The sequence below is a fragment of the Dendronephthya gigantea genome, unplaced genomic scaffold (genome assembly GCF_004324835.1).
Source record: "Dendronephthya gigantea isolate DGI-Jeju-01 unplaced genomic scaffold, DenGig_1.0 000042F, whole genome shotgun sequence".
Classification (NCBI taxonomy): Eukaryota; Metazoa; Cnidaria; class Anthozoa; order Malacalcyonacea; family Nephtheidae; genus Dendronephthya; species Dendronephthya gigantea.
In genome coordinates this window covers 1,672,766-1,696,861 of record NW_021163052.1, presented here as the reverse complement: position 1 = coordinate 1,696,861, position 24,096 = coordinate 1,672,766, and the positions used below count along the sequence as shown (strand labels likewise).

The 24,096-nt window shown below is 34.7% G+C and overlaps 2 protein-coding genes across 4 annotated transcripts in view; both read right to left on the bottom strand.

Moving 5' to 3' along the window:
• LOC114527037 overlaps positions 1-7,939 on the bottom strand; it is a 30,360-nt gene extending 22,421 nt beyond the window's left edge. Inside the window, exons 1-3 of the mRNA XM_028548611.1 lie at positions 7,854-7,939; positions 6,888-6,921; positions 5,394-5,717 (exon numbers count right to left, since the gene is read on the bottom strand). The gene's annotated coding sequence lies outside the window, so the exon portion shown is untranslated. The remainder of the gene's footprint in view (positions 1-5,393; positions 5,718-6,887; positions 6,922-7,853) is intronic.
• A 113-nt stretch (positions 7,940-8,052) lies between these two features.
• Positions 8,053-22,654, bottom strand: LOC114527036. 3 transcript variants are annotated; one of them, XM_028548608.1, is made up of 21 exons: positions 22,545-22,654; positions 19,732-19,829; positions 19,498-19,629; positions 18,936-19,001; positions 18,602-18,759; positions 18,116-18,202; positions 17,564-17,771; positions 17,441-17,475; positions 16,567-16,768; positions 16,182-16,216; positions 14,807-14,893; positions 14,321-14,407; positions 14,031-14,129; positions 13,449-13,541; positions 12,326-12,418; positions 11,100-11,247; positions 10,085-10,990; positions 9,957-9,989; positions 9,289-9,309; positions 8,709-8,992; positions 8,053-8,456 (listed from the first exon to the last, which is right to left on the bottom strand). In XM_028548608.1, the coding sequence occupies exons 2-21, from the start codon at positions 19,793-19,795 to the stop codon at positions 8,070-8,072; spliced, it is 3,225 nt and encodes a 1,074-aa protein (XP_028404409.1). In that variant the 5' UTR covers positions 19,796-19,829; positions 22,545-22,654; the 3' UTR covers positions 8,053-8,069. The 3 variants fall into 3 exon arrangements, with proteins under 3 accessions (XP_028404409.1, XP_028404411.1, XP_028404410.1); XM_028548610.1 differs by having other exon boundaries at positions 19,498-19,563; XM_028548609.1 differs by lacking the exon at positions 22,545-22,654 and having other exon boundaries at positions 19,732-19,973.
• Positions 22,655-24,096: the final 1,442 nt, after the last annotated feature.

Here is a 24,096-nt window from a genome sequence, read left to right as displayed (position 1 = left end):
TGACTACCCATGGAGTCGTTTCAAAATGACTCTTGCAACAGTTAAAATGCAAATTAACTCCTCAAAAGTGTCGTTTTAAAAGAGTCATTTTGATTTTTGACTCTACTTTGGCATCAATTTTACTCTTATTTGGAGTCATTTCGACTCCTTTTTGTCATCAATTTTACTCTTATTTGGGGTCATTACGACTATTCTGTGGCATCAATATTACTCTTATTTGGAGTCATTCGACTCTTCTTTAGCATCAATTTTACTCTTATTTGGGGTCATTACGGCTATTCTGTGGCATCAATATTACTCTTAATTGGAGTCATTCGACTCTTCTTTAGCATCGATTTTACTCTCATTTGGAGTAATTTTGACTCCTTTTTGATATCGATTTTTCTCTTATTTGGAGTCATTTCAACTCTTCGTTGGCATCAATGTACTCTTATTTTGGGGTCATTTGAACTCTTCTTTAGCATCGTTTTTGCTCTTATTTGGAGTCATATCCACTCCTTTTTGACATCGATTTTACTCTTATTTGAGGTCATTACGACTATTCTGTGGCATCAATTTTACTATAGTACTGTACACCAATATTAGTTTCATGAAGCTTGCATATAATACAAAAGCAGAGTTTGAGTAAACGATGTTTAATAATGTATATGCAGTGAGTATTACAGCATACCATACATGCATCCCGCAAATATGTTTCTTTGAAGAGAAATTATATATAATAAATATCTATATATAAGCATGCAGGCTTTAAAATATCGGCCAACAGGCCGTCTATCAAATGTCCGGTGTCTTTAAAAAATGGGTTGGATATACATTTTTAAAATTAAAATATGGTAAATCGCCATATGTTAGCAGCAATTAATTAAGTAATGGTTTAAAATCGAAGTTTCAAACGATTAAAACAGTACAAAACTTCAGAGACAAAGAAAAAGCCTCAAATGTTATTTTATTCTGTAATTACAGTCGACGGCTAAACGTTTTATACTTCATAGACATAGTGTGTATTTTTTATATCAAAATTCAAATTATACTTTCAAAAACACTTTTTGAAGTTATAGCAAAGGTGTAATAGCCTTTCACAGGTTTATCCGTTTGCATAAAAAGCTGAAAATTAAACAAATAAACGGCATACAAAGCTGAAAATTATACAAATACAGCTCATCCTTACTGCGAAGCAAATACGAAGGAAACAAAGTAAACACGCACCCTTTGAAAACACTTATAAGCTTGCAGATTATGAATTATTTCTCTTACACGGCTTTCGGTCTTGATTGTATCCCTGTTCATCTTTGCTATCTGTCATGCTTCATATATCTTGTTTCTTCCCGTTTTACTTTGCACAAAGTTTATGAAACGCTTTTACAAAAAGGTTTACGAAATGACAGTTAAATTGCTGACGTTCTCGTTGAAATTCAAACTTTCTGTCTTAGCCAATCAGAACGTTTGTTGATTATTTGTCATTTTTGATATCAGCATATACTACTTTTCAGCATGAGTCAGAACTATTAAAATGAATTTATGTATAATATATTTTTATGTGTGCATATCCTGTTCCAGCTGACATTTTCAAGAAATATAAAACCTATATACATGCAGTGTAATATATTTTTTATATTTATTTTATTTTATAAATTTGCCATGTTAAAAAGTTAGAATGAACTACACATAAACTACAAATGAACTACACACATGCAATGGCTGGAATCACCACACAGAGATATGTCTCCAATAACGGGGTTCCACAACTAACTTACAAATAGACAGACACAAACATACACATATAAGCAACTTAACAAATTTATAAGACTTTCTCGATACATGAAGAAACGATAACAACTAATATCAAGTGTATTTGTGTCATAATAATTGAGTATTTTTTTAATGTGCTGACTGGTTATTTGCTTCAAATACAAAGGATTTGTAATACATGTAACATGCCTAATGACTTCAATTTAATATTTTAAACATGCAAATTATTTGTTTTGTATATAAGTGGCTGTTATAAAACCCAGAATGACTCTAAGAAAGAGTTCCACCACTCCAACAAAGAGTAATATGGCTCCAAGAACGAGTCACATGACTCCATGTGAACTCTACTTAAGAGTCTATTGACTCTTGCGAGAGTCTTGTGACCCTTCAAATGAACTAAACGAGTCCTCCGAATTGTCATTTTAACCCAATGTCGGAGTTAAAACGACTATTAGAGTCGAAACGACACATTAGAGGAGTAAAAATGACATTTTGAATAAAGGTGTTGAAATGACTCGCCCTGGTCAAAACGACTCTTTTGAATTTACAGTGTATGTAACACTATACTATCTATATATAAAATATATGTTATCTCTATTATACAACAAGTTTTTAGTAAGTAGAAACGACATCGCTGGCTAATATTTATTAGTATAAACTGACTAATAGGCTATCACTTTTCCTGCGTTCTGATTGGCTACGCTACTAGTAGGCTATTAGTGATAGCCTACTAGTAGCAAAATTCAAAACAATGGCGGAAAATTCGCGTTTCGCCGAAGTATCTGAAGATTTTTTGGACGACTTGTTGGACAATTCCGTACCAGAAAAAACAAAAAAAGCAACAAAATACGGAATTGCAATTTTTAAGGGTAAGAAAATACATAAAAATAACGTATACTCAATTGAATTTTTATATTTAAACTGAATTTTAAAACATTTTACGCGAACAACAATTAAAATATTTTCTTCCCTTTAATATACGAAATAAATTTCAGTTTCAATATTTTTGTATTGTGTTTCCTAGTTGTAAATTAATGTTATAGTTTATACTAAAACAATTAGACAACTCGGCCTCGTTGTCTATGAGCAAATAGTCAACTCGGCTTCGCCTCGTTGACTATTCGCTCATAGACAACTCCGCCTCGTTGTCTAATTGTTAATTATATTAAATATCGTTAAAATAGCGCGCTTGTTAATGTTAACAGACATATGTCGCATCCTGTAGTCTGTAGAAACGGCCAGTAAATTAAAGTGATCAAGTTAAAAACAGTTGCGGACTGTCTTAGAGCGTTTTAAAATTTAGCCCTGCATTTCTGGAAATACGATTTGCAAAAAAAGTACTATAGTGCCGCATGCAACTATCAGTCAGTATAGGGCCTTGATCTAAGTGTTTCTCAATTAAATTGCTTTGAGTGCAGCAAACGATACAAAAAGGCGACAATTCCTCTTACATTTTTTTAATTACGCAAGATCAACTCATGCAGACTTCCTCGAATAGACCGGAACTCTAACATTTGTCATAATAGAAGATCTTCACGATATTTGACCTTTACTAGCCGACTGTTTTAAAAATATAATAAAGCTGCATGACCCCTGGTGATATTCGAAGACATTTTGCGCGAGTAGAACTTGATTTGACTGAGTTATGTGTTTGAAAATGAAACAGACTTAAGGCCCTGTTATAGAGTGCAATTTTTCAAGTGCAACTTGCCTTATAATTCTACTTTTGAAAGATGAACATTTTGTATTTATCATACTGAGCGAAACACTGTGTATTCTTATAAAATATACACAGAAACGGTAATCCTGAATATGAAGACACGATTTTCTAATGGAATGTTTCCATTTTACTTCATTATCAATATGTAATAGAAAATAGCTCATGCACCATTAGTTTAGGTTTAATTTTAAAAAAAACAAGGGCTGGTTGTATCAAGCCCGTTTAGCTTAAACGGTGGATATTAAGTTAAAATTAAATAACACACTTACATATCTCTTTAAATCTGTCAAGTTGAATATTATGTTTGCACTGAATATGTAGTTGTAAACTGTATCGTTGTTTTATAGATAAAAAAATTTAGTTTGCTTCTGGAATAAAACGGTAGGCTTTCTTTCCATTTTGAACTTAACCACTGTTTAAACTAAACGGGCTTAATAAAACCCTGTTGGGTTACATTAAATAGATATACTAGAAGTAATCAAAGATTAGCAAGTGCGTACGGTGATCGGATTTCTCATCGTTAAAACACTGCAAGATAGATTCCTGATGGTTTGATAAGAATCCTCACTGATATTTCAAACACTTCAAAATCAAAATAATCTATACAATTCCCACAACTTATTAATGAAACAGGCAAATACGAAGGCCCAATTGCCTGGTCCTAACTCCTAAAAACAATAAAATACGGAAAGCACGTGAAATTAGGACGCGACACAAAATCCGGCAGGCAAAGCAAACGCAAAAACACGAAAGCGAGGCAAATGCCGCACAAAAATCTCAAAACAACATAGCATCCAGCCGTGACGTGGCGATTAGGAACTCCTTCTTCGAACGGGGTTAAATGTGATATATATTCAAATACGTTAAATGTGATATTAAATGTGATATTCCTCGTTCGTAATGACGAGTATAATCGCATTCATTCGGAGTTACCAATATTGTCTATTTTGTGTCTTGTTATAATCTATTTTAGCATATATAAAGTTCGACGACGAATTTAACCAGAGTCTGGTCATGACAACAAGTGACATCTGAGACGGGATTGACTACCATTGCGCACGCGAGAAGCCGTATTATATACCTATTTGACTAGCTTTTCCGGTTTAGACCTAGATGAAATACGACTTTTTTACAGCCAAAATCACATAATAAAAACTTATCATCCTTTATATAGCAGTACTACAAAGGCGAACTGACAACTTATACTTTAAATCTGTGAGCATACGTACTTTGAATAAACATATATTAATGTTTAAGATAAGTTAGATAACCGGGTATTACAGCTTTAAGTGTAAACCTTGAATTTCCGTATGTTGCAAGACATTCCCAGAGAAATCTGAATTCAGTCGGCAGTAATTTCACAAAGTTATCAATTCGGTGTACGGTGAGGGATTATAGTCTTAGAGGAAAATGTCTAAAAAAATTATTGTATAATCAAGGCACAGTATACGAGACGATTGGAAAACATATACGAGTATAACTTTCCATCAGCGTTTATTAAACATCGGCATTGACGCCATACATTCCTTTGAGCTCAAAATTTTACCATAAAAACTATCTCACGGTCATGTACTAAGCGGTATATCAGCGTAACACAAGAAAAGCAGATTTATAGTTGTAAACGTCAGCCTTGAAGTTGGTATTAATATTGCGCAGTATAATAAATGAGTTTGGCTTCTTCCTACACGACTTATAGCTTCCGCGCTGTTGCTATGCTCTGTCGCGAAATAAATGACTAAAGATTTGCAAGATATACTGACTGAGGGATAATTAACTGGGCAATTTTATCGGACCGGTAGTGGGAATGATATATTTCATCTTTATATGATAATCCGACACTATTGTAAAACACACAACAGCCAGCATTAAAGTTCTGAATTTGTTGATGAACATTCAACCAATTCGGAATAAACACCAAACATACCTGCATCCAATGAGTTGGAAACACCAGACCAATCAAAATTTTGTGATATTGTTTATTAAGGTTGCAACCCTTGGCAGTTATTCAGCGGCGCGGACGGTATACAACATCGGGCATCGGCATTATGCAAAGATTGATTCAGTCTTGGTATCTTCCTCTTTCACACATTAGTACAAAATTTCCCCAGAAAGATATGAATATAGATACCTTATGACGTAATGCTATCATTACGTCATATCTAGCCGCAATAGACTCACCAAATTTAGCGTTTTATTGCGAGTCACTTCGACGGACGCAGCAGGAATATCGATTCCAAAGAAATCGCAGCTATAAAATCACAGTGAAAATTGCAAGTGTAAACTAACCTTAATTATCATATTAAAACATTGATACTCTTCAGGTTTAATAAATCCGATTAAATGGGGCGATTCAAAGTTAGCGTAACAAGACGCCTGATCTGGCGTTAACTCCGGCGCACGTGCCAGTCTTTAATATAGAGCTTCTGAACATAAACAATACAGTTCATATTCGCATTTAGATGCCTTGCGAGTTGCGAACCTATAAATGTTCGATTGCGAAATTTAGAAGCACACCGTACTTTAAAAAGTGTAGAAGTTCAATTGTTCAAAAATGTAAATAAACCGCGTGATACATTCGCTTTGTCTTACACTTTGCTTTTGGAATAGGCGCTTATACAGTTATATTAAATCTTCAATCCTGTGCAAACTACGACGTGTCAACGCGCCCATACACGACCACATCATCTTATTAAACGGCGAAATAGCAGCGATATTATTAAAATAGGAACAGAATCTACATGTATTAAATATATTCTTACCCCAATTCAATCTAAACTTAGTCGAACAGCATGAAAACAACGGTTTATTCGTTCCTCTTGGAGGAATTGCCGTATCATGCGAGCGAAATCGAATCGCGCATCGGAAAATTAGCCAAAGCTGTACACCACAACTCTTAGAAGATAAGACTGGAACGTAGATAAATACGGTTACATACACATTTCAAATACTAGAATGGTTCGCGCCATTTCAGACTTGCGACGACGAAAAATAATAAAAAAAAAAAAACAAAAACAAAACAAAACCGAGGCGAATTTTCAACTCCGTCGCTGACGCCGGAGTAATAAGATTGTCTTTAAAATACTCCCGAATAATATACCAATTTCTAAGTAAAAACTATAAAATTTTGATTTGGAGCAAAAAACACGACTGCCGATAGCGAAAGGATGATACACACACGGAAGTATTCCCCACTGTATAACTGCGATCTTGCACCGTGATAATTTTTAGAGCTAGGAAGACTTGATATCTAGACAATCTAGCAGCGAAAATTCACGGTTGGTCCCGTTATTATTTAGGGTGGGTATGCTAATGTTTTGTGTTCAGAATACTTTGTCTTTAATAATATTCTTGAATAACGGACCGAAAGCTTTGCAGTATTAAATACTTACGTGGTGTACCTACAAGCTAAATTACTTACTTTGTCTTTGTTCATCTAATAACTTGTCTCGGCCCTGTTTAAAACACAAGCTATGGTGTATAGTGAAAATTATAATACTGGTGAGCCTGCATGCATGATTAATGAACAAGAAATCACACTAAGCTTAGCTTCATACTATACAGATGTTATTAAAATGTTGGGAAAATATTTGGAAAATGTTTTGAAGATCAATTTCAAAGTTTTTCATAGTTTATTGCTAGCTATCGTGAATCAAAAGCAAAGCCAGTTCGTATAGGTAGATACTGACGCCGGAAGGTTGCATACAGCATACAACATGGTGCGGAGTATTTTAATTTTAAACCAATCGTCCTAATAGACCTTTTCAGCTTGTATGCAAATTAACATGGTCATTACAAGTCACATGGTCTCAAATGGTTAAGTTTTATTTTCTATTCCATGGTAACAACATCTAACATGAGGTTGATTCGCATGCAAGCTAAAAAAGTCTATTCATGCAGCACGAATGTTTTACCACTACTGTATAGTGTTTGTAACTGATTTACATATCTAGTCAAACTAATTCGTTTAAATGGCTTGTTCAGCACCGTCCTTTGCCACTTTGTGCAACAAAGACTATAAATAAACAAATATACTTTCCTAAAAACGTACGTTCTTAGCACTATACAGATTGTAGAATATTCAGGCAATCCAGCAGAGAAGTTTTAAACATGCACACATGCCTAAGAATGCCAGAAAATCCCTTGGTAATAAATATGTTTTAATGCATAAAATTTCGATTTGTGTTTTTGTATATTAAAAGCGTGTAGTTGTCAAATTGATGCCTATTTAACAAATAACCTTGAACCGTTGTCCGTTCAGTTATAGATACACGGATGACGTACGAGAACATGGAGGACACTGTATCGACTGTTGAGATCATATCAAACAGTTAAAGGATAAAGTTACACAAAAGAGATGTGATTAAGTGGAAAACTTCTTACATACCATCATTCGATCTTTCTTTAGAGAAGGTTGATTCGATTTCGGTTTTCAACCAGAAATTCTTGGTAATAGAAATCTTGACAAATGAAGTATGAATGCCCTATCGTCTGGACTTTGAACTGTTCGAAATAATTATACCTTTATTTATTCTTGAGAGGCTGATGGAAGAGCATAGTCAATGGTGGTGTAGTCCAACTTAGCTAACAGATGACTTGATAATTACAAGACTTTCCATTCTCCAGTGATAATTGGTCTAATCACATCTAATTTCCTGATTCCTTTCAAGCATTCTACCAGCTTCTTACGCGAGAAGTCTCTCTTGTGGTTGAAAATAGATAAGATTTTCTCAGCTCGTGAACGATTGTCGCTGTAAACAGCAACGTTGGATCTGATGTCATCTCTTTCTTCCTTGGCGATGTCCATGAGGCCACCAACACTGTCCCACTCAACGGCAATACGTTGACTTAACCTGAACATTTCACGAGGAGAGAGAGGCTCGGTGTTTTCCTCTGGAGGGATTTCAGGCTGTATTTCTTCATTTCCATTACCTTCAGACATTTCAGTTTGCAATAATTCAGTTTCGACATCAGCACGAGTTACATCACCCTGTTTATAACAAAGCTGTTTTTCAATATCTTCATCGAAATCATATCGACAGCCCGAATTTTTTATTGGAGGCAATAATGCACTAAGACATTGAAAACTTTACCTGGCTCTTAGGAAGGCAAAATAATAAAGACAAAAGTTCAGCATTTGCTAAATTGGCGTTTCTCAAAAGAAGAATTGCATTGTAGTGGCAAGAAAAATTGCACCTTAAGCTTGAAAGAAGGCAAATATGATTTAATTAGCAATAAATACCTCGTCCTCCATAGGATGTAATTTCTTTACTAAATCATGCCTTCCCAACTCATCAGCGCATTTTCCAAAAATATCTCGACCAAAGCAATCGCTGCCATTGAAGTGATTAAGAACTTCTTCCGCTTTCGACGGAGAATCAGGATATTTTGCATAGTTTGTTCTGATCTCTTCACGTTCTTCATAAGGAATATCCATCAGGCCGGCAAAACTGTCCCAATCCATCGCAACCATACGACTCACCCTCGTTATTTCTATTGTTGTGAGTTTTGTGTTCCGGCGTACAACTAGAAAAGGAGAGAGGAATTTTTTTCGAGCTGAAAGACGATGTAGCTAAATTCAGGCTTTCATTGATTTCGCTTTGATGATAAGTGTCCACGTTGAACATGCTGGTGAGGTATCATGCTTTATACTGATAATAACAATAGCACACACACATTTTTATTTGCCAATGCCCTTGTAGGGTGAGGCAATACTGATTTTTTATGTTGTTATTGTACATAAAAGTAAAAAAATATAAAATTGTTTGAAAGAAATTTTTTCGATGAATATTTAAGATAAATAAACATAAAAAAACGTATACCTTTCGGTTCCGTGGATTCGCCTGAAAAAAATTGTGAAATCAAAATTACAATGGAATTCAACAGGTCCAATATAGATTAATCTTTATGAAATCGCAATTTTTTCCCGATAATTACGCAGTTACAGAACAATGGAGCAATTATAGAATACCCTGCCAACCCAACTCTTAACAGTGAAAGCCATATAGTCTTATATAGATAAATCTACCTTGTGTTATGTTTCCTCATGCATGAATTTTTAAAGAACAGGGCAATTCTATACTCTAAAATTGATCCTCTAACAGATCTTTAACATAATGCACTATTGGCAGGATATTCTATAATTGTATACCAGAACAATGATGCGATAGAAATGTCCTTGCCTCATTATTGCTCTGTATAGGTTCTTGCAAAAATTGCTTTGTAGGTCTATTAGTCTATAGCTGGATTTTTTTAAGAAATTATACGAATACCAATTATAAGTTTAGTCAATTAAGCCGGGGTAGCGATAATTACGAAGAATTAACCATTCGAAATCTAGTTTGTCAAAATTTAAGTGGGAATATTTTTTCAATCAACAATAATTTACTGCAATGTATATCGATTTCATATTGTCTCAACATTTTAGGTATACGGCATTGAAATACACGCGCAAGACGTTGAGGTATGTATATTCGAGTAAAATAAATACCTGCTGGATCCATATCTGTCGGTATTGGTCGGACTAAATAAGTAATCGTGAACCTGGATTAAGACGAGGCATAAAAGCACAGTAAAATCAAGTACTGTTATAGAATAAGCAAGATTATTTCAAATTACCCATTAATTTATATTTTATGGCTTTTTGTTCCTTTTCATCAATTTCTAGCACCCACGGAAGATCACTTTCAGCTGTTGAATTTTCTTCGGAAAGCACTTCGCTTATAGTAACTGTTCCTTTTGCTGGATATTTTATTGGTACTCTCTTGAAATGGTCGATTACATAACCGATGGAATCTAATTGCGGTTGGTCTACATAGAACAATTTTGGTCTGTCTTTGTATTCTGGAAAATCTAAACACATTTGAAAACAGCGATCTGTTTGAAGACGTTTCGGTGTTCCTTTCTCACTTTTAACGTATCCTGCTTCATAAAGATCTTTCAACATTTTAATGTCTTTTTCGTCATTGTCATCAACGAATTCACTGACCAAGACGACTAAAATGTTTATCAGTTCATTACTTGCAGGCTGTCGTCGATACAAAGCATACGCAAAACAGGTGAACGAGTTATTCAGGTGACTCAAAAGATTGGCCAACACCCCGCGCGTCGCCAATATAAACAAATAGAAAGAAAACCCTTCAATACTTGCATTAACAAATCCTTCTTTAGTATTCTCTATAATATCACCGACTACAAGTTCCCATATGATTCTCCGATAATTGCAGTTGTAAGAACCACGCAGGATGAACAGTTCATTATCGGACACGGTCCTTTCATGTTTAAACATAAGATCAGCCGGTTTCAAGAATTTCAAGCCATTGGGGAGAAATTCAACAACACTCGAAGCTCCTTGAATTAAACCTAAGTCGAACAGTGACTTGATATCAACGTGTTGGTGGTCTATTCTTAGAGTAATTTCTGTATCTTCGGCCAAGCAACCAGAATTGATTCGAAGAATGACGTCGCCCAATTTGATGATACCACCATTAGCGGTGATGAGCTTCTTTGCCAAATCTGCACGTTCTACAGAGATACAAGATATACAGGTTCTATCATAAAAAAGTGAACACCAATTACGAATTAATATAGAAATGTTTATTACAGCCCAAAATATGTTTCCTTTTGTACTCACTTTTCTTGACGATATCGTCATTGTACATGTTGGGAATGCTTGGTTCATTACAACGCATCGCATTAGATAACGACGTGGTGGCATCACTCGAGGACACATTTCTACTTTGGGTATTTTTACTTTCAAACTGACGTGTTTCTTTAAGCAACTAAATAATCAGGTTGCAGATATGAATGAAATTTCCACATGCAGCTAGAAAGGTTGAAAATGAGAAACTTGCGATAGCTCCCCTAGCTAATAGGGAATTTCTTGTGATATTCTCCTAGATAATAAGGGGATGTGTTTAAGATTTCGGCTAATTTGAACGTGCCGTATATTATATAATAGGGAGTTTAAGATCGACTTCGACTCCAATATCCAGTCACGCGCATGCGCACACGCAACAATTGTCCAAAATGGGATAACACTGGAAGTCGCGAGTACCGTTTTGACGCTGAAAATGGAAGTGGATAGGTAGGCGAGTACCGAATTATATTTACTGTATTATTGTCATTTTCTACAGTAAGTTTCAAAACAACCAAAGCAGAGCCTCATTTCTTTTAAAATTGTTTTCTTTCATCAATGGACTAAATTGTATTTATGCTCACGTTTTCAGCAAATTCTCTGTCTCTGAGTTCGCTATTTGTTGAATTACATCCGCAACCAATATTTGGACGCGAACCAATTGAATCAGATCTCGCCTAATCTTAAAAACGTATATAATTTAATATTATATCTCAACTGTAAATCATCCAATCAGAAAGCTCGATTTGTACCACGTGATCAGTAAATTAATCATGGAGTTCCATCGAATTTTTTCACATTATGCTATAAAAGAGTTTGCGTGTACCACGCGTGGATGCCTCGCACACGACTCGAGGTTGTCAACAATTTCAAAATGGAGGTAAAAGAAGCCATTTTACCCAGATTTTGCTCTGCCTACACGTTGTTTCGATATAATATATAATTTATAGACCTGGAGCGAGGGGAATTCGACGAAATATTACCCCTCGGGAAGATATATCCCTCGGGCGAAGCCCTTGGGATATATCTTCCCTTGGGGGTAATATTTCGTCGAATTCCCCTCGCTCCAGGTCTATAAATGATAATAACCGCATATTAAAACTACTGAACTATTTTATATAGTGATAGTTTAAGCAATCTTGGAAATTATAATGCATCTATATTGGCTGCTTTTGGACTAAAATTCAAGGAATATAATATATATATAGTTTATTAATGCTCACATTTTCGCCAACATCACTGTCATTGAGTTTGCTATTAGTTGAGTTACATCTAGAACCAACATTAGAACCAGAACTAGTGGAATACGATCGCACCTAATTTTAAGGAAAGAGTATAATTATTTATAACATGTTGAAACTTCTACTGCAACGACATAATTTATATAAGTTCTCAAAGGAAATTCTAATAATTATGATGCAGTCTGGCTGAGGAGCCTGGTTGGGGTGACGATAGAATCTATGTCAAAAATCATCTAGCTATTAGTCGAAAAATTCAAGATGTAAGGGTGTATACAATCGTGTTAATGTATTCATTTTCACCAACATCACTGTCGCTGAAAATGGAAGTGGATAGGTAGGCGAGTACCGAATTATATTTACTGTATTATTGTCATTTTCTACAGTAAGTTTCAAAACAACCAAAGCAGAGCCTCATTTCTTTTAAAATTGTTTTCTTTCATCAATGGACTAAATTGTATTTATGCTCACGTTTTCAGCAAATTCTCTGTCTCTGAGTTCGCTATTTGTTGAATTACATCCGCAACCAATATTTGGACGCGAACCAATTGAATCAGATCTCGCCTAATCTTAAAAACGTATATAATTTAATATTATATCTCAACTGTAAATCATCCAATCAGAAAGCTCGATTTGTACCACGTGATCAGTAAATTAATCATGGAGTTCCATCGAATTTTTTCACATTATGCTATAAAAGAGTTTGCGTGTACCACGCGTGGATGCCTCGCACACGACTCGAGGTTGTCAACAATTTCAAAATGGAGGTAAAAGAAGCCATTTTACCCAGATTTTGCTCTGCCTACACGTTGTTTCGATATATATAATTTATAGACCTGGAGCGAGGGGAATTCGACGAAATATTACCCCCTCGGGAAGATATATCCCTCGGGCGAAGCCCTTGGGATATATCTTCCCTTGGGGGTAATATTTCGTCGAATTCCCCTCGCTCCAGGTCTATAAATGATAATAACCGCATATTAAAACTACTGAACTATTTTATATAGTGATAGTTTAAGCAATCTTGGAAATTATAATGCATCTATATTGGCTGCTTTTGGACTAAAATTCAAGGAATATAATATATATATAGTTTATTAATGCTCACATTTTCGCCAACATCACTGTCATTGAGTTTGCTATTAGTTGAGTTACATCTAGAACCAACATTAGAACCAGAACTAGTGGAATACGATCGCACCTAATTTTAAGGAAAGAGTATAATTATTTATAACATGTTGAAACTTCTACTGCAACGACATAATTTATATAAGTTCTCAAAGGAAATTCTAATAATTATGATGCAGTCTGGCTGAGGAGCCTGGTTGGGGTGACGATAGAATCTATGTCAAAAATCATCTAGCTATTAGTCGAAAAATTCAAGATGTAAGGGTGTATACAATCGTGTTAATGTATTCATTTTCACCAACATCATTGTCACTGAATTTGCTATTAGTTGAATGACATCTAGAACCTTTATCAATAATAAATTTTAACATTAGGAAGCTACTGAACTATATAATTATGGTGTTTGTTGAGAGAAATCCTAAAATTTTTGATGCAGTTTGGCGAAGGTGTATTCACGATCACGTGTATGTTGAAGAATTGTCCACAATTGAACCAGAATGACGGATTTACTCACAGACATATAATTATTTAAATCTGTTCAATTGTATTCATTAATGCTCACATTTTCACCAACATCACTGTCACTCAATTTGCTATTAGTTGAGTTACATCTAGAACCAATATTAGAACCAGAGCTAGTCGAATTCGAATACGATCTCACCTAATTTCAAGAAAAGGGTATAATTAATAACAAGATCAAACAATTGAACTATATTGTGTTGGTGAAGAAAAATCATAAAATTTACGAGGTGCTAGACTGCTATATAGTTAGTATTCAAGATCACGTCTATGTTGTGCATTTGGCTGACATGATTATGTAAGTCTGTATAATTGTATCAATTTGATGCTCACTTTTTTACCAATTTCACTGAATGCGCGATTTCTTGAAATTGATCTAGATCCAGTGTGATATCCAGAATCAATAGAATAAGATCTCGCCTATAGTGAGAAGAATGTATTACTACTGAACTACTGAACTATGTATACAGCTGATTCAAAGAAAGTTGTCTCGCTGTCATGAAAAATCTTGAACCTTAAAATCTATAAGTATGCAAAAGAATAATGGTAATTTGCATTAGAAATTTATCTTTAGCCGTTTATTGCAAGGAGCTCAAATATTCTTCCAACAAATAACTGCAAAAGGCCGCAAAAATACAGCCACGATTTGTGATGAAGCGTAACAATATGTTGGGTTATCGATGGCAAAATTTCATTATATATCATATCGTTTTTGCACACACTATTAAAATCCATAACTTGCAACCATTTTAAATCTCATAAATATTACTGTTAACTGAAAAATATGATTAGATATAAGTTTGTAAAATGCAAGCTCACATCTTCACCAACTTCGCTAAGTTGACTATTGGTCGAATTACATCTGGAACCAATATTGGTAACAGAACCAATGGAATACGATCTCACCTAATTTCAAAAATAGTTATAATCATTATAACATATTCAAACTACTGAACTATTCATTACGATGAGGTCAGGATGGGGAGCTCTTACTATACAAGGTTGCATTTACAACAACTGTTGTTATTTTTTTAATTAAAAACTCACAAATTTTTTCATTTTACCAGCATAGTTACTTCGATCAGGATTAGGATTTGTCGACATCGCAGAGTGACATGAAAAAGTCTTATCCTGATTAACAAACACGAATGTGTTGGATTTTGACATCCGACCAATTTCGGTAAAAAATTTCAGTGAATTGGCTTCGACGAACTTAGTGCAAACACAAAGTCTTAGTCATAATTAGATATGTACTTAGTCCTATATGTCTTAGTCATTATTGATTACGTACGGACAACGATGTAAAATAATAATTTAATATTATATAGTTCGAGGTTAGTTATACCTTTAAACATATAAAAATGACCCAGTCATTTTTCTACCCAGTAATTGCAGAAATGCGAAAGCATTTCGTATATTTTGCAGATTTCAAGTATACAGTGTGTATCAAAAAAATTCGAATCCAAATTTGACAGGCTGCTGTGTATAAAATACTAAAGTAAACGATATAATTTTTATATGGCAACAAATATTAGCTTATTTAGTTTGCGACTATACCGTTCTTATATCGACACGACCAAAATTGGCCGAGTTATCGTCTTTTAAAAATTGTTGCTCGAAATCAAATTTTTCCGCTGATGTGAATTCGAAGTGAGACCTCCAAACAAACTAAAATGCAAATTTAATCAATAAATGATCGTTGTTCCGTGCTTAATTGAGGCATTTGTTCTTCAAAGCTATCGTTGAACATGGAATAAACAGAGTTTTTGCGATAAATTTGCATTTTAGTTTCAGTAATAATTAGATTTTCAATAGGACAAACGTGCAATTCCCATCGGCGGAAAATTGTGATTTTTATGAATTTTTTTGTCGAACCAGTACTCCTTCATTTTTCAACCTAACAATGAACTTCACAATGGTGTAAAAATCAACCAAATTTGTCAAATATATTTCGCATTGTTACACGCAAAATTTCGATTCGAATTTTTTTTATACACCCTGTATACGGTGGGTCAAGCAGCGTTAGCTTTTCGTCTTTAAAATTCCATTTTTCCAGCTTTTCCATGTATTTTTTATTAGAGTATTCAATTGAAAGTAATGTTTTAAAAGTTTTATGAAAACGAGTTTTTCACGCAACGCATACGAAATAATTATCACAACGGCGGTTGGGACCAGACCTTTGATTCAAACTTACTTGTACTTTGGTGAGTTTGGCGGACCTGTCTTCAGCTAAAAATGAAAGGTATAATGGCTAAAATGAAAACAGGAATTTGCAAATCGAGCAAACACATTCAGGATATTGAGAATCGAAGTTTAGAGAAGGTTGACTGCAGTGCATGCAGTGCAGAATCTTTACTTCTTAAGTCTTAAGGCCAGTTACACGATGCAATTTTTCCCTTTTAAAACTCAGGTGTTTTATGAAGTTTGTTAGTGGATGAGGGTATTATAAATGTTGTAGTATATCTAGAAGTAAAATTCATTTCGAAAAGGTTCTTAACGCGCAACAGTTTGCTTGAATTTGTTCAGTTTGAAATCATATATTACTTTTACGGACATCGCATGTACTTCAATTTACTTACACAATGTACTTTGCTCATTCTCCTCAGCTATGCTGTTAAAGTTGCTGTGGGGATGATCCAATTTGGAACCAGATCGAAACCGACTTCCCGCATGGGTAGTAGCAGAACCATATTGATCTAAGGCATTTTTAAGGTTGGACGTTTGTTGGCCTAAACTCATTCCCACTGAAAGATCGCGTTCAAGAGATGAACGAACATCCACCTGCAAAAACGTGTTTTGGCCTTTAGATTTTGTCGAAAATGAATTGTATTGACAAGTTTTAGAGGCTGCATGCTTGTTAATTGCCTTATATATTTTGCAAAACCATCAAACTATATAAACCATCGTCTTCCTTAGTGTGAATCATGTACCTAAATACATTTAAAGGATTCCGAATTAATTCATCGATTCAGCATGCAGGACATTTATGATATTTCCTAAGAAGTATCTACCTTTTAGGTATTTACCAGCATTTATCGTAATACTGTTACGGAATATGTGGAATACGGAAAATAGAGGAGCCAGTCTATTCCTAGTAAACGCAATTTCTTTATCTGTAACGACCGCGATTGATTTTACCGGAGTAATTAAACCAACACGTCATACTACGTTTGAATCACGCCAACATTTTCGGCAGTCGTACATTTAAGTCTCTTAAATAGCTATCATTGTGCGGTCCTTTATCCTTACATCAGTTTCAGCTTCTTTTGACATCGCCACAGCCTCCTAGTCATTTCTCAGTACGAGATCCGCACGATAAATGACGCAGCGCCCGTGTGATGATGGCGTACGATTGGCCTCTCTTTTTGCAAGCAATAACGTTTCAGATAAATAAATTTAATTCGTTGATTCCTACACGTGACTTTTAAAAATCTTGGAGTTCGTTCGACTTACTTTTTCATCTGTGTCTTTTGGGTCCTTGTCATCGGCTAAAAATGAGGTGGCCAAAAACGCAGAAATGAGATAAGAAATGCGTGTGTTGTGGTGTGGAGTGAAATTATGAGAGGTCATAATTACTTTCATGGAGATCCTCCTTCGACTTGCACATTGGATTGTGCTCATTTTCCAAAGCTACGCTGTTGTAATTACTGAGGACATTTTTTGATTCCGAATCAGTTGGCTCCAGACTATCCACTTTAGTTGAATTAACTCCTTCAATGGGAACAGAAAGATCCAATACTTTTTCCGAGAAGTACGATTTGGCTGGAACTTTTATGTCATCTCCCTAAAAAAAAACTTTAATAGTTTTGCCCACAATAAAATGGGATTACCTATAATATTGTTCTATGACTTTTCAAACTAAGGCCGGGTCATTGTTTTTCTCACTGAGAATCATGTTTTACTAACTTGGCATTTCAATAAATATAATCTTAATAATCATATTAACTTCCTATTAACCACGCTTGCTCGGTCTTTACCGAGAAATATTTTACCGAGGTCGTAAGACATGCAGTTGCACTTGAAACAAACAAGAAATGCATGAATTCGTTATTAGTAGCCTAGTACGCACTTAAAATAACGATGCTCCCAATTATATACTTATGTATTATATAATCATGTATTATATACCATGCATTCAGCGACAGGCAAGGGATTAACTTCATCAATGTTAGTAAAGCTGTCACGATCAACGATACAAGATAGAGGAATATCATCCTAAATTAAAAAACAGACATATTTTTTAACTAGCACTACAACATTATTATTAAGGGTGAGGTACATTCAGTCTGTCCGTCCTTTGAATCGATTCGACTCGTAACAATAAGAAACTAGCTTTTTTTTTAAAAAAATTCTAAATTCCTCAACATAAACTCTGGTTATGTTGGTCTTGAAGAATAGAGAACTAAATATAGTTTCTTATACATTATACAAAAAGTAAGCAGTACGAGCCCTTTGTTTACATTACAACCTGTAAGTCACTTTCATTAGGTCGCGCATTTTATCATTTTAACTGAAAATTTATTAAAGTGGTTTCCAATTAAGTTTAGTGCCAATAAAATAAAGTTATCACCACTGAGAGAGTTTGAAAGATAAACTGAAAAAACTTTTACTTACACTCATCAACACGGACTGAACTTTGTTTTTATCATTACGCGTCTTTTTCAGTTTCCGTTTCCATTTGAATACGACGAGAAAAACAACCACCACAACCATTGCAGCAAGAAGAGGGCCAATAAACAAACGCAAATTATTAGAGTCATTTTTCCTTGCTCCTGCAGTAAAAATTTACATTGATGTTGACAAAGCAAACGAACACTTTATTTAGTCATGAGTGTATTATTTAAATCACTGAATTTCAAGCTTTGGTCGATTCACCTCGAATAATTTTCTTTCCCTAATCAAATTATTGGTCCAGGGTATTATAAATTCTAACAACAATGCATCTCACCTGGGTTCGTGGGCAGTAATGTTGTAGGGATAACTGTCGTTCTTGTAAAAACGAGTGTTTTCGCGGCTAAAAATTAATGAAGATGGAGGTAAAATATATTTTAAGGAATACATGAATGACCTCGGTATGTACTGATATAAGGGATAATAAAAGAAATTATTAAAGAAGTTAAAAGAACAGACGACAGAAAAATAATTCAATACTTTATTAACTTAGTCAGTTCTGAGATTTTCCAAGATTAAACTGGACGTTTCTGCCAGCTTTGCTACCCTTTGTGAAAAAACGTCGCTAATAAAAAACTTCCATGACAATAACTTGATTATTCAAAAATAATATTCAAGCGTGTTTGAAGGTGAAAATTTTAGAAAAACCACCAAGATAATAGAAACCGAGAAACACAAAGAAACCAAGAAAAACAAATAATTTAAACAGCTATAGCAACAATGTACAGCCAACACAGTAAGAATAACAAGAGCTTTATATCGCCATTAAGAATGTAGCAAAAAAAACAAAACATGCAACATCGAACAACATGCAGAAATCAAAAACAAAGCTATAGCACCTGTCATTGAAGGTGATGATGTAGTAGGGACCAACACCATAGTTGAAGCTACACTTGTGCTTGTGACTAAGAAAAGAGGTGATGATGTTGTAGGGACAACCACCATAGTTGAAGCAATACTTGTGTTTGTGACTAAAAAAATAAAAAAAAACACACATCGGTAATATAATAATTATATATTATCAAGATAAAAAGGATATATAAATGCATGCATGAAGCGAAATTCACCATTACCTTGTTCATTTGCTATGACTCCAATGCCACCCAAAAGAAACGAAAGTTGGATAAACTTGATCATCGCAAAATGTCTCTTTAATGTAACACTATACTATCTACATAAAATATATGTTATCTCTATTATACAACAAGTTTTTAGTAAGTAGAAACGACATCGCTGGCCAGTATTCATTATAGTAAATATTGTTAAAATAGCGCGGTTGTTAATGTTAACAGACATATGTCGCATCCTGTAGTCTGTAGAAACGGCCATATCGAGTTAAAAAAATGCTAATAAGCCTTTTTGTTGCGGACTGTCTTAGAGCGTTTTAAGATTTAGCCCCGCACTTCCGGAAATAAGATTTGCAATAAAAAGTACAAGTGCGGCACGCACTATCAGTCAGTCCGATTGTTTACACTATACCATATTCAATTCAATAAATGCAATATTGTACGCCGGAGATTATTCAAGTACGTTTATATTGAAGTGCGTGGGAGAATTCAAGTACCCTGTATATAGGGCCTTGATCTAAGTGTTTCTCAAGTAATTGGTTTTGAATGCAGCGAACGATATAAAAAGGCGACAATTCCTCTTACATTATTTCAATTACGCAAGATTAACTCATGCATGCAGGCTCGGCCTCGAATAGACCGGAACTCTAACATTTGTCATAATAGAAGGTCTTCAGTCTTCACGATATTTGATCTTTACTAGCCGACAGTTTTAAAAATATAATAAAGCTGCATGACCCCTGGTGATATTCGAAGACATTTTTTGCGAGTAAAACTTGAGTTGACGGAGTTATGCCTTTGAAAATGAAGCAGACTTTACGCCCTGTTATAGAGTGCAATTTTTCATGCGCAACTTGCAATATATAATTCTACTTTTGAAAGATTAAAATTTGGCAACTACGTGGTTTTGTGTTTTTATTATACTCCATGGACGTTTCTTACACTTACATTTTGAAGACTCTTCGATAATTTACATCTCTTAAAAGTTGAATTGCGATGCAAGTTGCAAGAAAAATTTCACCATGTAACAGGGCCTTAAGACGCAAGTATCACACCGGTGGGATGACTGAGGGAAACACTGTGTGTTCTCATAAAATATACACAGAAACGGTAACTCTGAATATGAAGACACGATTTTCTAATGGAATGTTTCGATTTTACTTCATCATAAATATGTGGTTTAATTTAAAAAAAAACAAGGGCTGGTTGTATCAAGCCCGTTTAGTTTAAACGGCGGATAAGTTAAAATTAATTGCACAGTCCTAACTCATAAACAACAACAAAATACGGAAATTACGTGAAATTAGGACGCGACACAAAATCCGGCAGGCAAAGCAAGCGCAAAAACACGAAAGCGAGGCAAATGCCGCACAAAAATATCAAAACAACATAGCATCCAGCCGTGACGTCACGATTAGGAACTCCTTCGTCGAACGGAATTGAATGTGATATATTTAAGAATTAAAAAACGAGTCGCGTGCCTTTATGGTGTAATAATGCACGATGGGGGAATGTTGGGAGAATACGAGAGAAGCTTGTAAAACACGAGGCGTAGCCGAGTGTTTTACAAACTTCTCGAGTATTCTTCCAACATTTCCCCGAGTGCATTATTACACCATAAAGGCACGCGACGAGCTTTTTTAATTCTTTTATAATATAAGAAGAAATTATAGGGCAACAACAAAATTTATTTATTTGATCAATAATGAAATTCTCCTTACATGTTATTTAAGATGTTGCTTAGCAACAAAAACTTCAAAAGCCAGAAGCGTGCATTATGGCCTCACAATGCACGCGCGGTAGCCAATCAAATTGCTCGTTATATCATACTTATATTATAAATTCAAATACGTAATACGTTAAATGTGATATTAAATGTGATATTAAATGTGGTATTGCGTACGGGAAAACCCGTATTATATACCTACTTGACTAGCTTTTCCCGTTTAGACCTAGATGAAATATGACTTTTTATAGCCAAAATCACATAAAAAAATTTGTCATCCTTTAAAGTTCACAGTAGTACTACAAAGTCAAAGGCGAACAGACAACTTATACTTATTATATGTTTATTCAAAGTATACGTATGCTCACAGATTTAAAGTATAATACTTTAAATCTGTGAGCATACGTATACTTTGAATAAACATATATTTAAGTATAAGATAAGTTAGATAACCGGGTATTACAGCTGTAAACGTTGAACTTCCGTATGTTGCAAGACATTCACAGAGAAATCTGAATTCAGTCGGCAGTAGTTTCACAAAGATATCAATTCGGTGTACGGTGAGGGATTATAGTCTTAGAGGAAAATGTCTAGAAGAATTATTGTAGAATCAAGACACACTATATGAGACGATTGGGAAACCTATAACTTTCAAAAAGCGTTTAAAAACCGGTATACATTCCCTTGAACTCAAAATGTTACCATCAAAACTATCTCGGTCACGTATTAAGCGGTATATCAGCGTAACACAAGAAAAGCAGATATATATAGTTGTAAACGTCAGCCTTGAAGTTGGTATTAACATTGAGCAGTATAATAGAATTAAGTGAGTTTGGTTTCCTCATAGCGGTCTTCCTGATTTATAGCTTCCGCTGTTGCTATATACTCTGTCGCGAAATAAATGACGAAAGATTATCAAGATATACTGACTGAGGGCTATACCTCTAGGAACGGTAGTGGGAATGAGATATATTTCATCTTTATATGATAATCCGACGCTGTTGTAAAACGTAACACACAACTGCCAGAATTAAAGTTCTGAACTTGTTTATAAACATGCCACCAATTATTATTGAATAGACCCCAAACATACCTGCATCCAATTAGTTGGAAACACGAGACCATTCAAAATTATGTGATATTGTTTATCAAGGGTGCAACCTTGGCAGTTATTCAGCAGCGCGACATTACAACATCACTACCTATGAGCATCGGTACTATATACAAAGATTGATTCAGTCTTCGTTTTATGTATAACTTCCTCTTTCACACATTAGTATAAAAATTTCCCCTGGAATATATAAATATAGATACTTAATGACATAATGCTATCATTACGTCATATCTAGCGGCAATAGACTCACCAAATTTAGCGTTTTATTGCGATTCACCCCACCCGACGCAGCAGCATGACATCGATTCCGAGCTGTTACAAGAAATCACAGCTATAAAATCACAGTAAAAATTACAAGTGTAAACTAACCTTAATTATCATATTAAAACATGAATACTCTTCAGGTGTAATAAATCCGATTAAATGAGGCGATTCAAAGTTAGCGTAATAAAATTGCCTATAATACTCCCGAATAATATACCAATTTTTAAGTAAAAACTATAAAATTTTGATTTGAAGCAAAAAACATGACAGCCAATAACGAAAGGAGTTTCCAGAATGTTTGCCGTTCATTACAAACATTAAACAATATAACCATGCTTTGGTTATGATTTCAAATATTTTGACATAGATAACCACGCTGTTTTAATGGTCAAAAGCTTGTCCTATGTAAAGTTTCCAGCATATTTGGCGCTCATATACAAACAATCAACAATATAACCATGCTTTGGTTATGATGCCAAATATTTTGACATGGATAACCACGCTGTTTTAATGGTCAAATACTTGTCCTATGTAAAGTTTCCAGCATGTTTGGCGCTAATATACAAACATTAAACAATATAACCATGCTTTAGTTATGATGCCAAATATTTTGACATGGATAACCACGCTGTTTTAATGGTCAAAAGCTTGTCCTATGTAAAGTTTCCAGCATGTTTGGCGCTTGTATTGCTTGTAAATTTTAGCTTGTAAATTTGAGCTGACTAAAAAATATTCTAAATTAAAGACTAATTACGGAAAAATTATTGGTGGGGCTAAAGCCCAGCGAGCCACCCTGATCCGCGGTCCCTGTTAGACCGTGATAATTTTTAGAGGAAGAATTGAGATCTAGACAATTTAGCATGGAAAATTCACGGGTGGTCCCGTAATCATTTAAGGTGGGTATGCTAATGTTTCGTGTTCAGAATACTTTGTCTTTAATAATATTCTTGAATAACGGACCGAAAGCTCAACCTCGTACCCAGGGTCTTTACTCTACACGAGTAGAGTAAAGACCCTGGGTACGAGATTGCAGAAAGCTTTGCAGTATTAAATACTTACGTGGTGTACCTACAAGCTAAATTACTTACTTTGTCTTTGTTCATCTAATAACTTGTCTCGGCCCTGTTTAAAACACGAGCTATGGTGTATAGTGAAAATCATAATACTGGTGAGCGTGCATGGTCAATGAAACATGAAATCACACTAAACTTAGCTTCATACTATACTAGATGTTATTAAAATGATGGCAAAATATTTGGAAAAGTTT

Coding starts and splice junctions, on each gene's coding strand:
- LOC114527036 (XM_028548608.1), bottom strand. CDS start 19,795: ATGATCAAGTTTATCCAACTTTCGTTTCTTTTGGGTGGCATTGGAGTC. Junction 16,769..17,440: donor CAAAAGACACAGATGAAAAA/GTAAGTCGAACG, acceptor ACGTTTTTGCAG/GTGGATGTTCGTTCATCTCT. Junction 8,457..8,708: donor TACATCCTATGGAGGACGAG/GTATTTATTGCT, acceptor TGTTATAAACAG/GGTGATGTAACTCGTGCTGA.